The 22,500-nt window shown below is 39.6% G+C and overlaps 1 protein-coding gene across 1 annotated transcript in view; it reads right to left on the bottom strand.

Annotated features, from left to right (window-relative positions):
• Positions 1–22,500, bottom strand: part of LOC108273957 (ephrin type-A receptor 7) — a 129,001-nt gene that overhangs the window by 23,899 nt on the left and 82,602 nt on the right. The window contains exons 4-5 of the mRNA XM_017483672.3: positions 14,692–14,847; positions 10,893–11,231 (exon numbers count right to left, since the gene is read on the bottom strand). Coding sequence (XP_017339161.1) covers positions 10,893–11,231; positions 14,692–14,847 — 495 coding nt within the window. The remainder of the gene's footprint in view (positions 1–10,892; positions 11,232–14,691; positions 14,848–22,500) is intronic.

Genomic DNA, 22,500 nt, shown 5'->3' with positions numbered 1-22,500 from the left:
GTTTACCGACAGTTAATAATGGGCCAATATAATTAGATTATTTCTTACACTTATAATTTATATCATTTACAAAATTAATAAAATACCAGTTCTCAAAATTTAACGCCAATATTTTTTTTTGTTATTTATTAAAAGTACCATGAAGTTGTACCAAAGAAGCTGTTGTAGCAGAGAGAATTTATAAGTACATATGAAGTACACTTACTTACTACTTAAGAGATTACACACTTCCCTAGTGCACACTCTGTCCCTATCTAAGGCTCGTATTTGTGTATCTACGGTTCATGTGCAGTCGCAGTATATTTGTAATGACATCACATTAACTGCGTTGTAATTGCTGTAATCTGTCTTTACTTGTACTTTGTAATTAAAATGTGGAATTTATGTGATATTATTGTCTGAATACCGAGATGAATAATTCATCGCCTCTTTGTTCTGAAGCTTCAAAAACATCAAATGGACGAGAGAGAAAATCTCAGAAAAGAAGAAGACACGAGAGGAGACGAGAGCATCTCTGCATTCCCTTTGATCATCCTCCCGAAATACAGCTTCATTAGAGCAAGTCGAATAAGTGAGGAGTGTGTATTCATGTGTCATAGAAAGAAAAAGTTCCAACGAGCTCTTCTGTGTTTTGGTTCGTCAGTGGATCAGCACGAGACCGAGAGAGAGAGAGAGAGAGAGTCAGAGAGAGAGAGATTTCAGTGAGAGATGCTACATGACGTTTCGTGTTGTTTCAGCGCTGATGGAGATGTAAAACCTCGGCGGGAGATTTTGAGTGACAGCCATCAAGCGCAGTGCCTCACTAATCATCTCTTAATCAGAGCAGCAGGAGAGGAGGGGCTTCTACACACTATCTTACACACACGCACACATGCGCACACACGCACACGCACACACGCACACAGATCAATCAACCGTGAAGAAGATAATATGCAGTGGTGCACTTCCCCCCCAAAAACGCAACACATTTCAAGGAGGAAGAACATGCTGAAATCCCACTCAGGGACAAGAGGAATAGACTAGGGGACTAGTGTAAGGAGACTAGACTCTAGGACTAGACTAGGGAATTAGGAGACAAGCTAGACAGGGCTACAAGATGACTGAGGACAGAATAGATTAGGGGACAAGGAAACTAGACCAACAGACTATTGGGACTAGATAATGGGATTAGTGGGTGAGATAGATTGGAGATGGATTAGAATAGGGGACTAAGGACTAGACCAGGGGCCTAAAGGCACTAGACAAGGGGATGAGCTAGGTACAGACTATATTACGGGACTGGAGGATTAGATTAGAAGACAGGCTAGTTTGAGGATGGATTAGACTAGGGGACCAATGGGACTAGATTAGGGGTTGAGGCAGACTAGAGGACTAGATTAAGAGCTACATTGCATACAGACTAGACTAGGAGACAGGTTAGACTAGAGAACTAGTGGTCAAAATAGACTGGGGATGAACTAAACTAGGGGACTAGCGGTAGATTGAGGACAGAAAAGATTAAGTGACTAGATAAGATAACTAGACTAGGGGATTTGACTAGGAGACAGGCTAGAGTAGGGAACTAGGGGTCAAGACACACTGTGGATGACTAAGTGACTAGACAAAGGGATGGGCTAGTGTGGGGACAGAATAGATTAGTGGAAAAGAGAAACAAGATAGATTGGGGACAGAATGGTGCCCAGATGGACCAAGGGGACAGGCTAGCCTGGGCATAATATGGACAAGGGAAATAGGGGATTAGATTAAGAGTTGGGCTAGACTCGGGCAGGCTAGACTAGTGGACCTGATTGGGTTCTAGGGAACAGGCTTGATTAGGGATAGACTCGTCTAAGGATTGGGTTTAGGGGATAGATAGTTTAGGCATAAACTAGACTGGGGGTACGAGGGACTAGACTATTTTAGTACTGTATAAAACTGATTTGGGGTAGAGCTATGTACTATATGAGCTATATACCCAGTCACTAAACGCTCGCCATAGCTGTGGACCAAACATGTCCAAGATTACAGGGTGACTATGTGGTAAAACATTTAGCCACAGCATTGCAGACTAAGACAGCTATCTAATTACCTTAGCTAATGATAGTGATGCTCGTCACGGCTGTACATAACAGGGTTGGGCTGCTGTTAAATAAATCAGTGAGGACAATGGAGATTTAAATCATGAACTAATTTGCTATGATTAGCTAGCTACATTAGGAATATTAGGCCATTAGGGCAATTAGGGAAGAGGACAGAGGGTGTGGCCAGAATTCACATATCCATAGTCCCCCTCCTCTGTCTTTCACTGTTGATTCTCGTTTGCTCGGTGTTGAATAATGTATGCAGCGCTGCGGGCTGAGAGTCAGCCGTCTGCTATAACTCAATCTGACAAAAATCTCCTCCAGACAAATGCAAACACAGGTAGCACACACACACACACACACACACACACACACACACGCACACACACACACACACACACACAACTGATGGTCTGACCCCGACTGAACGAGGGGCCACAGAAGGTGGGATGGAATTGAACTATTGGTGAGTGGACCTCCATTTTCCTCACACTGCAGGCTGAATGTTAAAGTGCTCAGGACCACACTGCAGTATTATTCTGACCCCTCTGAGAGTTAAGCACACACACACACACAAACATACTCAATGCATATTTAACCACAGGTTCCCAAGGCGATCGATATAATGAGTCTACATTTGAAGCCTCTGGACTGGCACTGGACTGTAGTGCAGAGCCGGAATGACTCTGCTGGTGCGCAGTTGCGGAAGCTACAGTGGGGGTCTGTTTTGGTGACGGTAGACCTGTAGATGTGTCTGCTGGATGGAGGACACCATGGATACACTGGAATAGTTACATGCGCATTACATGATGCACAGACTATGGAACGGATTAGACTGGAGAACGGTACTAGACTAGGGGATAAAAAGAGAGAATGGGACTACAGAAGGTGTCTAACTGGACTAGGGGACAGACTAGACTAGGAACTGGACTAGTCTGGAGGTCAGCTTAAAGAAGGGAATGGGAGTAGTTTAGATAATAAACTAATTAAACTAGATTACTAGAGTGGACAAGATTACAGGACAAACTAGACTAGGGACTAGATTAGCAAACTAGACTAGGAGATACGACTAGACTAAGGGACAGAATAGATTAGCAGACTAGACTAAGGGACAGATTAGATTAGCGGACTAGACTAGGAGATGCGACTAGACCAGAGGATGGGGACTAGACTAGGGTACAGAATAGACTTGGAGCTAGACTTTACTAGGGATCAGATTAGAGTCAGTAATAGAACTATACTAGGTAATAAACTAGACTATGGAATGGGACTAGATTAGAGGACAAATTAGACTGTGGATGGACTAGACTAAATTATGGATTAGACTAGGGGATAGAAGTGCAGTAGGGGACAGAACTAGATTTATGGAGGAACTAGCCAAGGTACAGACTAGATTAGGGTCCATGACTGGGATTAGAATAGTGAATGCACTTGAGAACAAACTAAACTAGGGGACTGGGACTAGATATAGACTAGAGGACAGAACTAGACTAGGGGATGAGAACAGACTAGGAAACGAGACTAGACTACAGGACAAACCTGATTATTCTCCTTTCACCTTGCCATCATTGTGTGTGTGTGTGTGTGTGTGTGCGCACGTGTGTGAATGAGAAAATAAAAGGTTGCAGTCTGGCACTGGGTCTATATCTGGCAGCGCATGCTCGGCCTGCTTTAATCTGCGTGTATCAGGCAGCCCGATGGGGGAGCGCTATCTGGCAGGAAGTTCCATCTACATGCTGTTTAATCTGCACTATCAGGCTTTCAATGACCGTACACACACACACACACACACACACACACACACACACACACACACTGGCAATCAGCCTTCATGCTCAGGAGAATTAAATAAATAAAAAAGAAATAAACATACAAATGGGGTGCATTACCCAGAATGCTCAGCAGCTGGCTGGGCCGATACAGGAGCTATTATCATTTATATCATGACTTTTATGATTAGATGAAGGGAATGGAAAAGAGGAGAGACGCACGGCACGAGGCGTGAAAGTAATATATTTCTATCTATGGGATGTTATTACACACACTGACACACAAACACCCACCATTGGAGGAGGCAGAAATGGAAAAGATCAGAAAATGAATATGAACCTCTTTCATCTCTACTTCCTAGAAGAGAGAGTGGAATGAAGATGTGACTTTTGTCTTATCTGTATTAGAATTACTGGAACCCTTCATTAAAATGAATGTATTCATTTACTGATATACACTCACTGGCCACTTTATTAGGAACACACCCATAAATATTCCACTCTTGAGAGGCAAGAACAGGAATCTGAAGCTACATGGACAGGTGAAGAAGGAATTTATTGATTGTGTGGTGTTTGCAAGTACTGTGTGTGCGTGTGAGAATGTGTGTGAGAGTGTGTGTGTGTGAGAATGTGTGTGTGTGTGTGTGTGTGTGTGTGTCTTCCAGGCAAAGGAGAGTTGCGGTGATGAGGCGTCTTCATTTCCTTCCTAAACACCTGCAGACTAAATGTGCATACACACACACACCCCACCAACACACACACTTCTGGATAATGAAGACCTCAGCAGGAGAGGAGGAGGAACTGTACTAACATGCTTTTTTCCCCTCTTTTCATACACATGAAAAGGTTCAGCATCTCCCACTGCTTCAGCATCTCTAGTCTTGGCTCACCCACACACACACACACACACACACACACACACACACTCACACAGCATCAACAAGTGTGTGTGTGTGTGTGTTTCAAAGTGATTTATTAAAAGACTGAATTTTTGCAAATTGTCGGTCACTCTGTGATGTAACCAATTAGAGATTTACATGCTGGGGAGAGAGCGAGCGAGCAGGGAAAACAAGGAATCAATGAGACGAGATGAGTCAATCTGTGACTGAGAGGAGAGAGCTAGAGAGGAGAGGAAGCTAGATAAAGGGCTGAGGGGAGAAGTGAGAAAAGCAAAATAACCAGAAGAGGCGAGACACTGAGAGGAAGAATAAAGAGCTAGACGACAACAAAATGAGTAGAAATGAGAGCATGAAATAAGATGAAAAGAAAAAGAGATAAATAAGAGACAATGAGGAGAAAAGATGACATGGAAAGAGAAGTAGATACAAGACAGAGACTAGACCAGACAAGAGGAGAAATGAAAAGAAAAAAGAAACACACATTAGACCAGACCGAATGAGACCAAAAAGATAAGGAAAGCCAGAACCAAACCAGCAGAGAAGAGACAAGAAAGAATGAGAGCAAATGAGAAAAGAAAAGATTAGATGAGATCAGACAAGAAGAAAAAGAGATAAGATTAAAAAAAAGTAAAGAAATGAGCCAGACCAGACCAGACCTGAGAGAGATCAGAAAAGAAAAGAAATGAGATGACTCAAGATGAGAAGACAAGACCAAAGGAGAGAAGAAATGATGAGACAAGGCGAGACCAGATATGGGTAGAGAAAAAATATATTTTTTTAAAAGAGAGAAGGGAGGAGGAAAAAAGGCCAGAAGAGACGAGAAGATTAGACAAGACTAGACTAGCTGAGAAGAAACAAATCAAATCAGTAATTAATAATTATACACATAAATCCTGAAACCTGAACATCTCCTACACATCTGTACCCTCACCCAGGCTCCCTTTTTATTATTTATATATATATATATATATATATATATATATATATATATATATATATATATATATATATATATATATATATATATATATATATGTCATTTTGTCCATCCCATCTTCTCTCTCTCACCTTCTCTCTCTTTCTCTCTCTCTCTCTCTCTCTCTCGCTCGCTCTAACCCTCCCTCCCTCTCCATGGCCATGTTGAGACCACCGAGAACACCAGGAGCATCTAAAGCCCTCAGGCTAAAGCCTCTGAAGATAGAGAAATGTCACATTCTCCTTGTTGATATCCTCATCGCTTAACACAACTGAACACACCCACTCACACAAACACATAGACATACCACTCACATGGCAGAATTTCCCAGACCTGAGCATGAACCCTGCTCCAGAGGAAAGAACTCATCCTCTTGATTCTCAGACTTCAAAAGATTATAAAATGCATGCTCTCAATTGGTTTCAGAGGGAACAAATCAAGGCGTTAGAATGGCCCAGTCAATCACCTGACTTGAATCCAGTTGAACAAGATTACAGCGGCCGATTAATTACTTCATGCAGGAAGCATCCTGAAGCTGTCATTACAAACAAAGACTTCTCCACTAAGTATTAAATATGTTTCAGTTAATGTGTTCAATACTTTTTTCCCCCGTGTCATTCCACTTTATTACACATAACTTCATTTATGGACTTTAATGTTATAATTTCTTTATATGTGCGGATTTCTTGAGTTAATACCAAAGTCTGGTGAAAAGTTCATGTGAATAACCTCACTGGAAATATATTTACTGAAAAAAAAAATGTTGACGCGGTCAATACTTATTTCCCCCGCTGTATGTCAACATAACTATTCACTTCTCGTCTCTGAGAAAGCATTTCACACTCTCTGTCACAAGCTCTGTTAACTTTACCTTTTATGGCATTTTGTGGGAATCTCCAAATGCAAATGAGCTGCGGCATGAATGTGCTTTGCGTTTTACGGCTGATTATCATTCATCAACATACACAAATGAGTATGGAATGAATCAGAGTTACCATCATATTGTAAATCTGGAATAAATTTTGTTGTTCAGTGGCCTACGAAAACAATTATACACAACTTTACTAAAATCTGATAAATGAAGGACAATTTGTTAAAAAAATGCATTCATATCCAGTTTGAGAAATGAGTCCCAGTGTGTTTATTGCCTCAGTGGCGGTGTGTGAAGGAAAAATAAGTCTCTCTAGGCTTCTATAGCTTTACTACTTTTCTGCGGTGTCTTTAACAAGGCTGTTAGCATTTCATGGAGACATAAACATGTAAATATAAATCTGTACTCAATTTCTCCTCTACTACACACACGCACACACACGTATATGTGTGTGTGATTTTATATATACACGTTTTATATATATATATATATATATATATATATATATATATATATATATATATATATATATATATATATATAAATATATATATAAATAAATATATATTATATATATATATATATAAATATATATATAAATAAATATATATTATATATATATATATATATATATATATATATATATATATATATATATATATATATATATATATATATATATATATATATGTGTACATATATAGATAGATATACTTTTGCTTCTTCTGGAACTCAATTAATGGATCTTGTATGGTAGCACTACTTGTACTCTTCTCTGCTTGATATATCGCTTTGCTTGTATTTTCTCATTTGTAAGTCGCTTTGGATAAAAGTGTCTGCTAAATGAATAAATGTAAATGTATATACATACATACATACACACATACATACATATTCTGTTTAATCTGCTGCATGATCAGTTTAAATCTCAGGGAGTCGCAGGTTTAAAGTGTTAGCATCCCAGTGCTCTGATTGGGACAGGTGAAAGGCCTAATTCGGTAAAAGGTTTATGGTCTCAGAGTGCAAACAGCGAAAATATCTCGAACATGATCCAGAGAAAAACCTGGAAAAGACAATGCACACAGTCCAACTCCTGGCGTTGTTTTCTGAAAGTTCTTAACGTAGGATGAGTTTCTTTAGAGGCGTCAATGAAATTTAAAATCTGCAAGATGAAAGGGCTGATTTGATGTTAACGTTTTCGCCGCATGCCTGGTTGACAGGGCTAGCACAAGACACACTGAAAGCAGGCGAGGGCGCCAATACTTTAACCTTTCTGAATGTACAGAAAGTGCACACGTTCATTAAATCTATATTAAAATACAACGAAACATAAAAAGCCAATGCGTTGTACATTTTCTGTGGCTATTCTAACTGAGGTGCACTACATTAGGGTGTAGAAAGCGGTTACGTTTATATCCTATGTAGTGAGCATGTGGAGTGAATAGGAAGCCATTTAGGATTAATGTGAAGGATCACAGGGTAAGAAATGTAAATTCAGGCTAAATATCAGCAACAAGAAAAACTTACTGTGCGTAAATATAATAAACACGAATATGAAAAATGGGATTTTATGATAAAATTGTGATTGTTGTGTTTAGAAAAAAAAAGAAAGAAAAAAAAATACTTTAATAGACTAAGCTACTAACTACATTACTGAAAGATTGCTGTGTTTTACCGTCCGGTAGAAAAGCCAACATTCATCAGGAAAATTGTCACCACTGCGACTGACCAATCACTGATTTGCACTGTGTCTAGCTCCGCCCACATATCCCACAGATACTTGGTTACAGTATAACCGCTCAGTAACACAAATAACAAATGATGGATTATAGAATTTTAAAAAGCTAGTTTAGGGCTAAACCTTGAGGCTTATGATCATGTGTGTAATAATAAACATCATCGATCCCAATCATAAATTACAACCATGAGCATTCACACACAATGATATAAAATAAAATAGCTAGAATCAATTTACAAAAGTAAAGACTGCGCACGCTGGGGGTGAATTATTCACTCTGTAATGTTGTTGAACATAACAAATACACTTAATTATCTACTAGACTATAAATGATATACAGTATATATTATGAATTAAATTATATGGAACGGTCCCAGATGTCCCCGTCGTATAAATGAAAAACCTTTCATGTATGAAGCTTGTACGCACATGTATACATGTTTCCTGGTTGCCTTCTGGACAGTCCTCAAATAGGATACCTGCTAAAATAATAGATTTTTTTTTTTTTTTTTTTACCGACAATGAGAGATGAGATGGTAATCGACAAAGCCCAGAGCTTCCCCAGGAGAGCACACGTCATTAAAATTCATCTCCATCCTTTCGGCTTTACCATTTTCCAGCAGTAAAGCACATCACTGATTACACCGACAGAAAGAGGACTACATTCCCACTGAGTGCTCTTACATTATCACTTTCATCTTAATTCTAATCTAATAGAGCAGAGTGTGTATATGGCTCTCTCATTGAGCATGCTCAACACCTCGCCATGTTTAATAGAAGAAAGTGAAGAAAGACACGAGGACATGAAAACGGTTTTCTCGCTTCGTAAAGCAGTTCGGCTGAACGGCGAGCGCGGTTTAATGAAGCACTTTAACACTAAGGAGGTCGGGATTCATGCGTCTGATTAAAGCCAGGCTTCAGAGCGAAAGCTCGGGCTATTTTTACCTACTTTCACGACATCTAAAAACACAATAATTATTGGTAAACAATGATTGTTTTTTTTTTTTTTATACTTTTATCTCAAATGTGCCGACTTCGAGCATAAACTTTGTTGTTTGAGGGCAAGTCAAATGAACGACGTAACTTAGAAGTGAAACAACATTTTTTTATAGAGGAATCCGGACACTCGTTATGCTCGGGAAAGCTTGCAGCGAACAAAAATGAAGATTATGTAAAAAAAAAACCAACAAAAAAAACAAAACAAACAAAAAAAAAAACTCCAAAAGATACACTTTTGTGACACCAATTGCAAAAAAACAAAACAAACAAAAAAAAACAGTACAATATTAAATAAAATAAAAGAAAGAAAGAAAGAAATGGCTTTCATTTGACTCTGCAGGAATTAATTAGAAATTTAACAGGAATTTTAAATGAAATTCACATTGTATGTGATTATGTATTAAAGCTTATTTCTTTAAAAAAAAAAATAAAAAAAAAAGGTTCAATAGTTTATACACAAAAATGTTTTTAATGGAATAATTTGTGGCAAAAATTCAGTTTACTTCGATACTCTTGGTTACGAAGATCACATTCAATTGCCAGTAAAGTTTAAAACCAGACATTGACACTGCATTTTTTTTCTTAATATTTTAAGCACTGTTACTATTTAGTGACATTTAACTATTTTAACATGAACTAACTTGCCACAATCTTTGAATAACCCGTTATGTCAAAGCGTCAATCCGAATGAAATGCTTCTGTTGAAAAAAGAAAAAAAAAAGTAATATGTACATTTATGCATATGCAACTATTTACTTTTCGTTAATTATTTACTGGTTTGTTTATTTATATGCAGCTTGAAACTGCACAATAAGGTACATAACTCTTTCATAATTCAACACTCCTTAATTCCACCTTTTCCCCCCTAATTGTGTACAGATGTTCAGTAATAGACGTCAGAGACAATCACTTTTTGAAAGTCTTTTTTTCCTCAGAGGTAATAATGTGTAATTCAAGCTCATTAACTTTTTGAATAAGGAACTGAAGCAAGGTTTACAGAGTATAATAGTTTGCGAATGAAGTGAGAAACTCGAGATGGAGGTTTTTTTTTTTTTGTACATATAACTAAAGAAATATTACAAAGGAACATTTTAATGTGTATAATTAGACCATACCTTAAATGGAACGTTTGAAATATTTCAGGTCAATATGACCCATTCAACAATTTTACTAAAATTAGAAAAGAAATCCTGCATTTTTCCGCTCCATGAAAATGGAAGATCTACCTTTTTTCACACTTTCATATGATGGAGATGGGTTATTATAAGTTTAGTTATTATTTTAAGCTCATAGGCTCAGAAAATAACCTGAAACAAAAATGTGATCAGTCACTGTTTTCTTTGCTCCATATCTTAACTCTTCTCCCAACAAGAGGATCCCTACTGACTATTTACATAAATACTGTTTATTCAGCTAACAGATCCATTTATGATATACAGGATATTTGTGACTTTGGATATCCAGTGCTGGTAATGAGAGGAAGTTAAACCGAGCTGCTCTAACAATGACACTGGTTTTAAAATCCAGAGCCAGTCAGTAACAGAGAAGCTAATTATCTGTTGAATAATTTTTGCCGTTACCTGGCAGGCTGGTGGAGATGTTGACCTGGGCGTAGAAGCGTTTGTTGGGCAGCAGCTCAGAGACGCCGTTCCTGGCCTCCACACTAAAGGTGTAGTTGGCGTTGGGCAGCAGGTTGAGCACAGTGACCGTACACCCGCTTAGGCCGCTCTGCTGAGGCACGAAGCCGACGTTAGCGCCACACGGCTCGCAGTGTTCCCGCAGGCCAGAGACGCAACGCTGACATGCCACGCTGTAGCTCACGTCACCACGACCGCCCGTGTCCGTCGGAGTGGCCCATTCCAGAATGAGGGTGGACTGTTTGAGGGTGTAGAGCAAGTCTCGTGGAGGAGAGGGCGGTCCTACAGAGGCCAAAAGAAAGAAAGAAATACTGTAAAAGTTAATATGGGGGGGGATAAATTGAAGTAACTAGATTTCTATTATAATCGTGAACATGTTTGGTGTGAACTGAAATGATTCAGTTAGGAATGCACAGACGACATAATAAAAATAATTTAAAAAAATCAATAAAAATAATAATAATAACAATAATAATAATAATAATAAAATGCATTGTATATAGAGATGTAACGGTATGAAAACTTCATATCATGATTATCGTGACCAAAACTATCACAGTTATCAGTATTATCACGGTATTGTTAAAATGTGCTGAAAATGTACAAAAAAAGTACTGATACACACACTGAGATCGTTTAAACAGGTTTTATATCTGACTATAAAGTGATGGATGGTTGTCACTAGGCTTGTTGCGATCATTTTTTTCAGTTAGAGAACATGGCGGAAGGCAGCGACGGCGCTCAGGAAAATTTCCAACCTTCCAAGAGGACCAAATCCCAAGTGTGGTCATATTTTGGATTTTTTAAAGATGCTGAGGGAAACTTAATAGAAGATGGAAACCCTGCCTGCATAGCTTGCCAGAAGAAAGTTTATGTGAAAGGAGGTTTTGGTGCTTCGTTGGTGCTTTTCCCTCTTTTCCCAATCGCTTTTAAATTCCTTACGAATGCTCGTGCGTCCACACGCGTTTCACTTTTGCTTTCGAATTTGCGGCAATTCGGAGGCAGCAATTGCTTGAATGGTGGGTTCATTATTACTCTTAATGAAAAGCACAACAATAACAAAACAGTACAATGACCAACTCGCTTATATTAAACCAAATCTTCTGCCATCTCGCCTCACTTTCGTCACGTGATATATGAAATCTGACTCCTGCTGATCTGTGCTGCGACTCTGACTCATTCAGCTCATTCTGACTAATTCGGCTGAACTGAGCAGACGCGTTCAGTTTTAAATTGTAGCGTCCGCTTTCACGCTCAAAAAACAATGTTGCATGCTGCACCTGCGTGAGACTCATGCTGGCTGAGTGTGGAGAGCATTTATCATGAGTTTTAAAATCACGATAATCGCGCACGGTTTTAATGATAATTAAATGTGACAGGGTAATACTAACCGTCGGGGAATATCATGGTTTATCATGAAACCGGTAACCTTTTCATCCCTAATTGTATATTTTGTTGGTTTCTTTTAATCAGGAAATATTCAATAAGACTAGCATCTCATTTTCATGTAATAATAATAATAATAATAATAATAATAATAAGGAAAAAGTAACATTACCCTTAAAGATCCCTTGAATTGAAACAAACTTGAATGTGGTACAAACTCCAAAATAATTGCTCATTATCTTCTTCGTCTAAACTGTCTTGGTACTTAGTACACAATTAGACAAAAGGCTTCTGAAGAGTCTTTAAGTGTTCTTAACCTCCTAAAAAAGGATCTTTGAGCTCTTTCTGAAAGGGAAATTCTTTGTTCTACATTGAACCTCTAAGAGTTCCATCAATGGATTTGTCTTATAGCAATACCTGCACTACAATTTATTCGAGAAGAAAGACACTGCTGGGCAAGTTAGCATACGGTACCCTAAAATCAGTCGCTGAGACACATTTTTCTGAGAAAAAAAAAAAAAAAATTCAGAATAATCTTATTTTTCTGGACAAAAAATATCCAAACAGTCTGAACGTCCTGGCTATCGTTTAGCTCAGCTCATGTGGGATATATCGTGCACCGATATCAGCAAGTGATACCAATTCACGTTCAAACATGTAGAGCGAGCCAATGAAAAGCCAGCATGTCTCTGATTGGCTGACAGTAAAAATGATGCTCTATGGAGATGCTCTACGGCTCTATGGAGGTGTTCGTGCTTCTGATATTAATGAAGACGCTGTTCTAACTCTTTCCGATAAGAAAAGAAAACTAGGAGTTCTAGTCTTCAAGTTTCGCCTACATGATTAGCAACAATGTAGGAGTGTGTAAATAAAATACAGCATAAATATACTCAGTTCCTGATGCTGCAACTCGGCGTAATTAAAGTTCACTTAGTCGCACTTGACCATCGCATTAACACGGTGCATGTATTATCAGGTTGGATTGTGCACAGTTTTTTTTAATTTATTCATATACTCACATATCTGAAGCTCTGTTGTTATTGTTGTTTCTTTTGTATTTTGGTAATTCCACTGTCTGAAATCTTTCGTCCCTCAGAATTCTCACAGCTCTACATTCTCAGCCTACATTCGTGGCCAGTCCTGATGATGGTAATTACGCAATCAATAATGTAATTTACGCAGTAATTGCACCTCTATAAATGCTATCACAAGCCATGCCAGCGATGTAAAAGCAGCACTAATCAATATTGTAATTAAAAGTGCAATTACGACGCTATAAAATTAATCACCGATCCCTCATGCAGCTGAAAGCCACAGAAACCCATTCAACCTGTAAAAAGCCACGGCAGCTTTCTTTTCTCTTTCTCTTATTTTTGTCTCCTCGGCGTATGATAAGTGTGATAACCTCTCAGCCATGAGCGCCGTGCTCCAGCCATAAACAAAATTAAAAAGGTAATCAATGGGATTGTGTAGCTGATAGTGAGACACACACACACACAGAGACAAAAGTGGTTAATGTGATGGATGAGGTTTATAAGGGTATCGTGGGTAAATAAGCATTACAAAAGTATTCACACACCCTTTTTTCCCTTTGTTTCGTTAGAGCCTCAGACCTTTTTCTCAGTACTTTGCTGAAGCACCGTGGCAGTGATCTTAGATTTTCTTGGGGTTGATGCTATCGGATTGTCACACCTGGATTTTGGGATGTTCTTCCATTTCTCTTTGTAGCTCCATCAGCTTTAATCCATCAGGTGATGAGCGGTGTCTTGTTTCCTCTAGACCAAAAAGTTTATCTTGGTTTCATTAGATCGTCTGGGCTGAGAACTATCTAGATGCTATTTGGCCAAAATTTCAACCAAGCCAACTCACTGTGAAGACCTGGTTGGTAGAGTGCTGCAGAGATAGCTATACTTCTGGCATGTTCTCCATCTTCACACAAGACTTCTTGTCTCCCACCAGTCCCATCAGACTTTCTGGTTCTAATTGACCTCCCTGAGTAAAGCCCTTCTCTCCTCTGTTCCCTCTGTGATTTAGAACACGTTCCATTTAAAAAGAAAGGATGTCACTGTGTTCTTCGTACTGCAGAAATGTTTCAGCACCATGCCCCAGATCTTTTTTTGCGGAAGTCTACGAACGATTCCTTTGACGCGGTAGCCGAAAGAATCATTTGAAATGAGTCGTTTCTACTGAATCATATCAAACGAATCACGTCGAAATGTTTGCCTCTGAATCGTCTCCAATGAGCACAGCAAAGCGAAATTCTTCTATAATACATTATGTTTTACTTTTATTTAATCTAACAGTGGTCTGAATGCTTTCATAAATGCACTGTAGTGTGCCGTTTCACGTTACGTACGTGTGCACGGAGCCGAGGGGGAGTCCAGCAGCGTTCGAAAGTGGCCCTCTTCACACACGCACACAACGGAGCCATCGTCCTCGGCCACACTGTGAGCAGGACACGGTAAACACTCCTGCTGCTGGGACGACATCTTGTAGGTGCCCGGTGGACATGCTGCAAACGAACACAAACCAGAATGAGATTTTATACTTACAAAACACATGTAGCATTTCCACGTGTTACCATTTTATTACTGGTTTTGTTGCAATGCCCCCATTTGTTAGTGTATTTACAGTAAGCTTGCTGTTCCTGAAATTAGGGTAAATAACTGGCAGACATCAAGGTATTAAAGGCATTGAGGTTCATTTCAGTGATTAAGCTTCTTGATTCACGTGATGTGCCGTCCTAACTTATGTACCAAAAGAACTTTGTTTTTTATCCATCATGATCACGTTCGTTTTGGTGTGTGATTATGTGAAAAAACACATCCAAATAAGTAAAAATGAAACATTTTTGTGGGACAACACATTTACAATTCAGCTTCATACTTACAAATATCGTGGAAAGACAAGCGTAATGTTCATTTTACCCAATCAGTACTCAAGAAATAATCAGGTGTCCCATGGTGTATCTGCTGCACTACATTTTAAACTTATTGCACCACAATTTGTTAAAATTTATTTAATAAAATTGTTCAACATTATACCAATTTTACATGTTCAAACATGTAGCGCAAGCCGATGAAAAGCTAGCATGACTGTGATTGGCTGGCAGTAAAAATTTGGATTTGGAAAAATTAGATGCTCTATGGAGTGATGAGGTGTTCATTCTTCCAATATTAACTAAGAATAATAAACATTAAGACAATAAAGACAATGTGCAAACCCGAGCCATATAACAGATCTTAACGTCACTGAGGACAATAATCATCCGAGTTTTACTCTTTAACTTTACGCCTGCACAGTTGGCAACAAGGTAGGAGCGTGTAAATAAAGTGGAGAGCAAAAATTCCCAGTTCCTGTTGCACTCCTGTAGCAACATTGCATAATTAACTTTAAATTTGTTGTACCATAGAAATCGAAAATTTAATTCTAATACCATATTCCTGAACTAAATCCCCAAAACATCAACACCTGCAAACCAACTTAAAACCCTTTCAAACCAACAACAGAGATTTGGGACTGAGTGGATTTGATGTTAACCGATGACAGGAAATCACCGTCTGCCTCACCTTCCTGTCAGAACTAATCTGAAGTCTGTAGAACAGGAAACTGCATGTAGGCTGCATAATCACCGCGCTAATGCCTGTCATTACATACCCAGTGACAACACTCTGTCCTGAAACACCGATCTTTAGTCTCGCGTTAATCCGAAGCGTACAGGCTGGGTCTGGGTCTGAATTTGGAGCTTTGTGATGCTTCGGTTTGTTTGCGCAGTGCAGCGCTTGATGTAGATGGCGAGGCGGAAAATCAGATGGAATAAATCAGAGCTGAGCGTTGCTGCTGTGCTTTGCTTTCTTGTTTCTTTCCCTGCTGCCTCAGATGTTCTGCATAATCAGCCAACAACAAAAACAATAAAACGGTCATGCACTGTCTTGCATGTTGCACCCTGATCCTGGAGGCTCGTTTTTAGTTTTCTTTTGCATATGAACAGGATGACAAAAATTGGACTTGAAACTTGAAGAAAAAAAAAAAAAAAAACTGAGGCAAGCCTACTCCCCAAGGAGGACATCAAAGTGACAGAACATCTGCACAATTTGTACTCAAAATGTGGCACCACAAACAATTATTGGTGCCAAACTGTTTTCTGGTTCCCTCGCAGAATACTCGGGCCTCCTGCCAAGCCAGCTGGCTATGAGCTCATCAATTTGTCTTGTACAGCGTTTAGCTGGGGCTGATTAAAGAGACGCAGGGATTTGACTGGTTTCATAGCTCCCTCCAGGTGCACTAATGCAGATATAACAGTTACAGACAGATATGATCCCCTAAGGACCAGACGATGCGTGCCGCAGCTTTATTTAATAAGTGCGCTGGAATTCTTAACAAGTATTGTTGCTTTTTTGCAGGAATTTCACTCGTATAAGAAGTTTGACAGACACCAGAAAAGCAGCGATGCAAGACACGAAGGGCGGATTATTAAAAAAAAAAAAAAAAAAAAAAAAAAAAAAAAAAAAAAAAGTGCGCTAAAATGAAATTCTTCCAGCTACTCAAATGACTTACAAATAGTTTGGGCTTTTGTTGAAATGATCAAATTTAACCCAAATTCCCTTGCCCTTGTATCCTGCGTCAATAAATCACAGCGTGTCTAATACGTTAAGCATGAATAATGAACCGTATTCGCAGACAGAAGATATTAATGAATATTAATACGCGTTAAAAAGAGTGTTTGCTCTACGCACAACCGCAAATGGACATCATTATTTGGAACCATAATTCTGCACCATCTTATTTCCAAAATGTCAGGCCAGATTTGTAGCAGGCTGGTGGAGGAATCAATAATTCATATCACCTCATTCAGATCACTAGCTTTAAGCTGTGAGTTTTAATTTATGAACGGCACTTTAATAAATGGAATAAATCCACATTACTGCTGACAGGAAAGGGCTATTTTGAGGGTCCCGTCAATTAGGAAGTAGGATTGTGTGGCCTCCTCACACGGGGCGCCATTAACATGATCAGACTTATTCGGTCTGTTCCTTTTAGTCTCTTTCACTTTTAGTCAACACTTTTTACATAAAGCAGAGTCTTTCAAAGTAGGACACCACGTCCCGTTCTGTCCTGTTCTTTGTTGAACGTACACAAGCGGATCTGGAGTTTTCAAAATGAAGGCATTTCTATGAAGCCCATTTAACAGGACTGAGAGATTATAAAGGCTTCGACTTGTGTGACATTTTAATCAGAACTCTGGGAACTCTCACATGTCCTAAACAAAGATTACATCATCACCGTCAGTGGCCTGTAATAGTCAGCAGGGTCTAAATCACAGGGATTTGTGAGGACAGGAATGTCATATAAAACTTACTGAGGCAGGATGATTTATTAAGGCGGAGAGAGAGAGAGAGAGAGAGAGAGAGAGAGAGTGAGAGAAAGAGTCCTGCATGAAATCCTCTGCTTTTTTTTCTTATCCTTCCTTTTCTTTCATTATACATGGTGCATCTTGCACTAAATCAGTGTTTAAACAGATCACTGTATTCGTCCCATTCTAACCCAGGATAAAATTGCTGATCTTTGACTTTTACATTCTAATCAACATAATTTGTATGCATCAAATTAAACTCATGTTAAATTACAACTGACGCTGAGGCAGCTGATAAACAGCGGGCATAACCGAATCCCTCCCCGGATCCACACCCTCCAGTTTATTGCGACAGAATAATAGCATCAACATGGCCATGATGCCCAATTACAGGATATTACACTGCTCAGTCTCAATCATAATCTCAGTGGTGGCTCTCATTCCAGCTTCACGCTCCTCTTCCTCGATGTCTTATCAGTCGTGATCCATGTAAATGTTTGATTAAAACCAGGGGGATGCTGTGAGCGCGCAGAGCCTGGTTAAAAGAAACCCATTTTGCTTTTGTCTCTTGCATCACGCTTATTCAGCCATGGCTGTTCATTCATTGTTTATTCTTTGTCTCTACTGAAAGGCATCACACATTCTGTCCTCCCTCTCTCATAATAAGACCTTAGTACATCCTTCCATCTCTAGTCATCTCAGACTATTTCAAATCATGCTGTTCCTCCATCACCAGTTCTGCCCTCACACCAGGTTCACCACCACGTTATGTCACTCAGTTCCAAAGTGTGAGGACATGCCATGGCATGACATCATCAAAAGTGGCCCAGCGGTCCATCTCAGGATTTTGTTTGCTTTTATGTCCCCCTCTGATGGATGGTTTCCATTTAGCTCAGATGTGAGGTTATTTGTTCACGTCCACAGCCGAGGAGCTCTACTCATCCAGGCCTGACGCTGAGGCCATGAGGCCGGCCTGAACCCAATCAGCTTTCACCTACCTAACCGTGGGGGCAGGTGGGTCTTCTATTGGTGCGTGTGTGTGTGTGTGTGATGGATAGATTGAGAGTCAGACCACATTGTATTGCACGCAGCTGTGAATGCCGAGCTACTGTCTTGTGAACTTGTCCATTCGGGTCACTGCCTTTGCAGATAATAGTTACCTCATGGATTCACACACACTTAAAAAGTGGAGAAGAAGAAATAAAGCCAAGAAAGAAAAGCAAGCAAAGAAATAAATGAACATATTCAAATTACCACTTTTTTTTTTTTTTATTATTTAGCCGGAAGAATATCATTCCATATGACCCCATGATTCCAATTTGTTCCCAGTGGAGGCACTGTGGTTAGGGCTCTAGTCTATGGATCAGAAGGCTGCAAGTTCAAATCCTCAAAGTACAAAGCGAGCTCCATGAAGACAAGGTTGGAAGAGGGTGGACGAACTCGTATGTCCTGCACAACCCCACTGAACACCTTTGGAATGAACTGGAACAGGCGCCTCCTCGACACCCTAACATCAGTACCTAACCTCAATAATGTTCTTGTAGCTGATTGAACACAAATCCCCACAGCCACACCCCAAAATCTAGTGGAAAGCCTTTCACTATTATAACAGCAAGGGGGAGTAGATCTGGAATGGGATGTTCAACAAGCACGTATGGGTGTGATGGTCAGGTGTGCACGAACTTTGGCTATATAGTGTAGTCACTCTATACAGGACCACACATTGGTGGAAAAATCAGCAGCAGACTTCGTGTGCAGGCTATGAAGTGTTTATTCACAATTGCTTGGTAGAAAAGTAGGTTTAAGAACAAGATAAAGAAAAGAAACCCTAAACCTTATTGACATTTTACATTTACATTTATGGCATTTGGCAGACGCTCTTATCCAGAGCGACTTACATTTATCTCATTTATACGTCTGAGCAGGTGAGGGTTAAGGGTGTTGCTCAAGGGCCCAACAGTGGTAGCTTGGCAGAGCTGGGGCTTGAACTCCTGACCTTCCGATCAGTCACCCAGAGCCATTAACCACTGACCCACCACTGCCCATTCTGCAAAAAAAACCTTTGCAAAAGAAGTTTTTAAAACTTAACATGAGTCATGGTGCTGTGATACTCCTCAATGCTATAGCAAAAGCGCAAGCTACTCATTCTGAATCCCATCCCTTACCTAGCTGCCTCAACAGACATTGCAATACAATACTTTAGGCTAGGTTTCCCAGTAGCTGATTCTTGAATGTAATCAACAATTAAAGTCCACAAACTGCAGAACAAATCAGAGTCTCCCGTTTGATCTCTCTTTGCTCCACAAAATCAAGCCTCATCAGTGTAATTTATTTGTTGCAGTCCCTGTCCCCTCTAGCCCTAATGTAACATCTCAACATCCACATCTGCTCCACCAGCCATCCATCACTGCACAGAGGGAGAGATGAGAGGCAAAAGCAGACAGGCAGAAGCAGGACGAAGTTAAAACAGCCTCATGCATGTTGATAAATTGATGGTTTGTGTCTGCATCTGAATTTCAGAGCAATTTCATGTGTGAGGTTCAGGGAAATGACATGGAATAGATCGGGCGGGGGGTGAGGGGGGATCCAACCAACACCTCCAGGCACGCTAGATATTATGATTGAAACGTGCACACAATGCAAGATGAAACCAAATCTGACTCACTTTCTGAGAAACGTGGAGGGGGAAAAAATGGGCAGAATGAAATCGCTTTGCGTGCAATCGCTTCATCCAACAAAGCCCATAGCTTATTGTTTGCTGAGAGTAATGAAGCTTTCGCTTGTTCGGGTTTTCAGCAGAAAACTTTCAACGTGAGCTTTAGATGAACCAAAAGAAAAATGACTCATTCTGACAACGTGAGCATTTTAACTGCTCACTTCCAAGAAAGAAAAAAGCAACTTACACAGACTACTACTAAAAAAAAAAATTCCGGTTAAAAAGGCATGGGTTTAGAGAATTGAGACGGAACATCTACGCCTACAGAACGAACCAGTCGGACCAGTTAATTCCGATAAGTGAAACAGGTTGAGAAGATCTGCTTTAGAGAGCTCGCTGTTAGGATATAAATATAGACTGTTCTACAATCTGTACAGGCTTCGGAAATCTATAACAATAGGGCAAGGCTAAGAAAACAACTAAGAGAAGTGTTAGATATATGGACCTGTAAGGCTGAGGAATCAATAGAGAGGTTAAATGAAGAGTATTTCACACTATAGCTTCTGGATTGCTTTCCCAGAATACTCTTTCTTTTCTCCCCCCCCCTTCATTCTACTCATTCAAACTCTACTCATTCTAAGAACAGGGGGAAAAAAAACATTAAGATCATAAAGCACTGCTAATGATGCAGTAATATTCAGTAACACATCAGCCAGTGGCAGAATAATCACAGCTGAGAAGGACATCAAAGGAAAATGTCTCATTTTAAAGGTGAAATTGTGATTTTATTTTCGTTCCAGTATTAAAAAAAACACCACCTAGTGCATACACAAGAAAATTGTATAAGCAATAAAATGAACACATGGCTGAGAAGACGGCCTTTGCAGTCATTTTAAAGACACGCCCCGAGTGCTCCTTCACTCCGTTCCCATCTAAGACTGTTTGGAAAGGACAACATGGCGGAATCCTGAGAGTCGTATGATCTGCTTTTCTAGCTTAATTAAACATTTACGATCACGTTTAACGATTAACGACGACTCAACAGGCTGAATATTTAACATGGTCTCAAATAAATAATTAGCCTTTAAGAATTTTCAAACTCATGTTATGAAGTATGTGCGTTATGCAGTGTTGGGATGGAAAAAGTAGGATTTCTAAGCATACACACTGCATACATGTTGTGTGTAAATTCATCAAGTATGCATCCTGCTTTTAGTCGATCCCAAAAAGAGCCGATTCACTGATTCCAGGCACCCAAAAAAATAACAGTTAAGCCTAAAACTTTGGAGTCGATTCCACACACCGAGAATGATTTGTGTCGCACGCACACATGGCACATAAAATGAAGTTAGCATCAGAGTGTTACAGTTTCAGTTGTTTAAACCAAATTATCGTGTTTACGCGCTGAAGCTGGGAAGACATGACTAGTGGAACTTCATACTAGTATAACTTCAGAACAGCATCACTGGCAGAAATGCTTCATGGTTACTTCAAAATCAGGACATTTCTCGACTGATGGTTATAATTAGACTCGCCAGAAAATCTAAAGAATACTGCCAAGCGGAACTGTTTTTCACCTCTGACATGAAAAACGTCGCAGGAACGCAGAATAAGACATGTTTAGTATTCCAGCGCGTCTGAAAATCAGTAAGAGCTCTGGCGCTGAGGAAGCCTCTCACACAAAGAAACAAGAATTCACTTAGACACATACACACATGCTTATCCCATCCACACATGCGGGACCTGCCAAGAGCACACGGGCAACAATTAACAGCATCTGTCATGCTGCCGGTGGAATAAAGAATGAGTCAGGAACACAATCAGAGAACAGCAATTAAGCTGCGAAATTGAAGCACCAGTGACCTTGTTGTGTAATTAACAGCGCTTCTTTTATTAATCCCCTTTTTTGGCGGAGATTTAATTAAAAGACAGGATGTAGTAGTGTTTAAAAAAAAATAAAAATAAAAAACAGAAAAAAGAAAAGGAAAAAAGAGAAAACGCCAGGGGTGTGTGTTCGTGGCAGATTTACAGAGAATGAAATGAAGAATAAGAAGGAATACAGTCGTTTAATGTGGATAACAAACTGAAGTGAGAGAGAAAAAGAGTGAGAGAGAGCGAGAGCGAGAAAAAGTGCGAGAGCGAGAGAAAGAACGGAG

Source organism: Ictalurus punctatus, chromosome 2 (assembly GCF_001660625.3).
Source record: "Ictalurus punctatus breed USDA103 chromosome 2, Coco_2.0, whole genome shotgun sequence".
Lineage (NCBI taxonomy): Eukaryota > Metazoa > Chordata > Actinopteri > Siluriformes > Ictaluridae > Ictalurus > Ictalurus punctatus.
The sequence above is the reverse complement of the archived record's forward strand: the minus strand, read 5'-3'. Positions and strand labels throughout refer to the sequence as shown.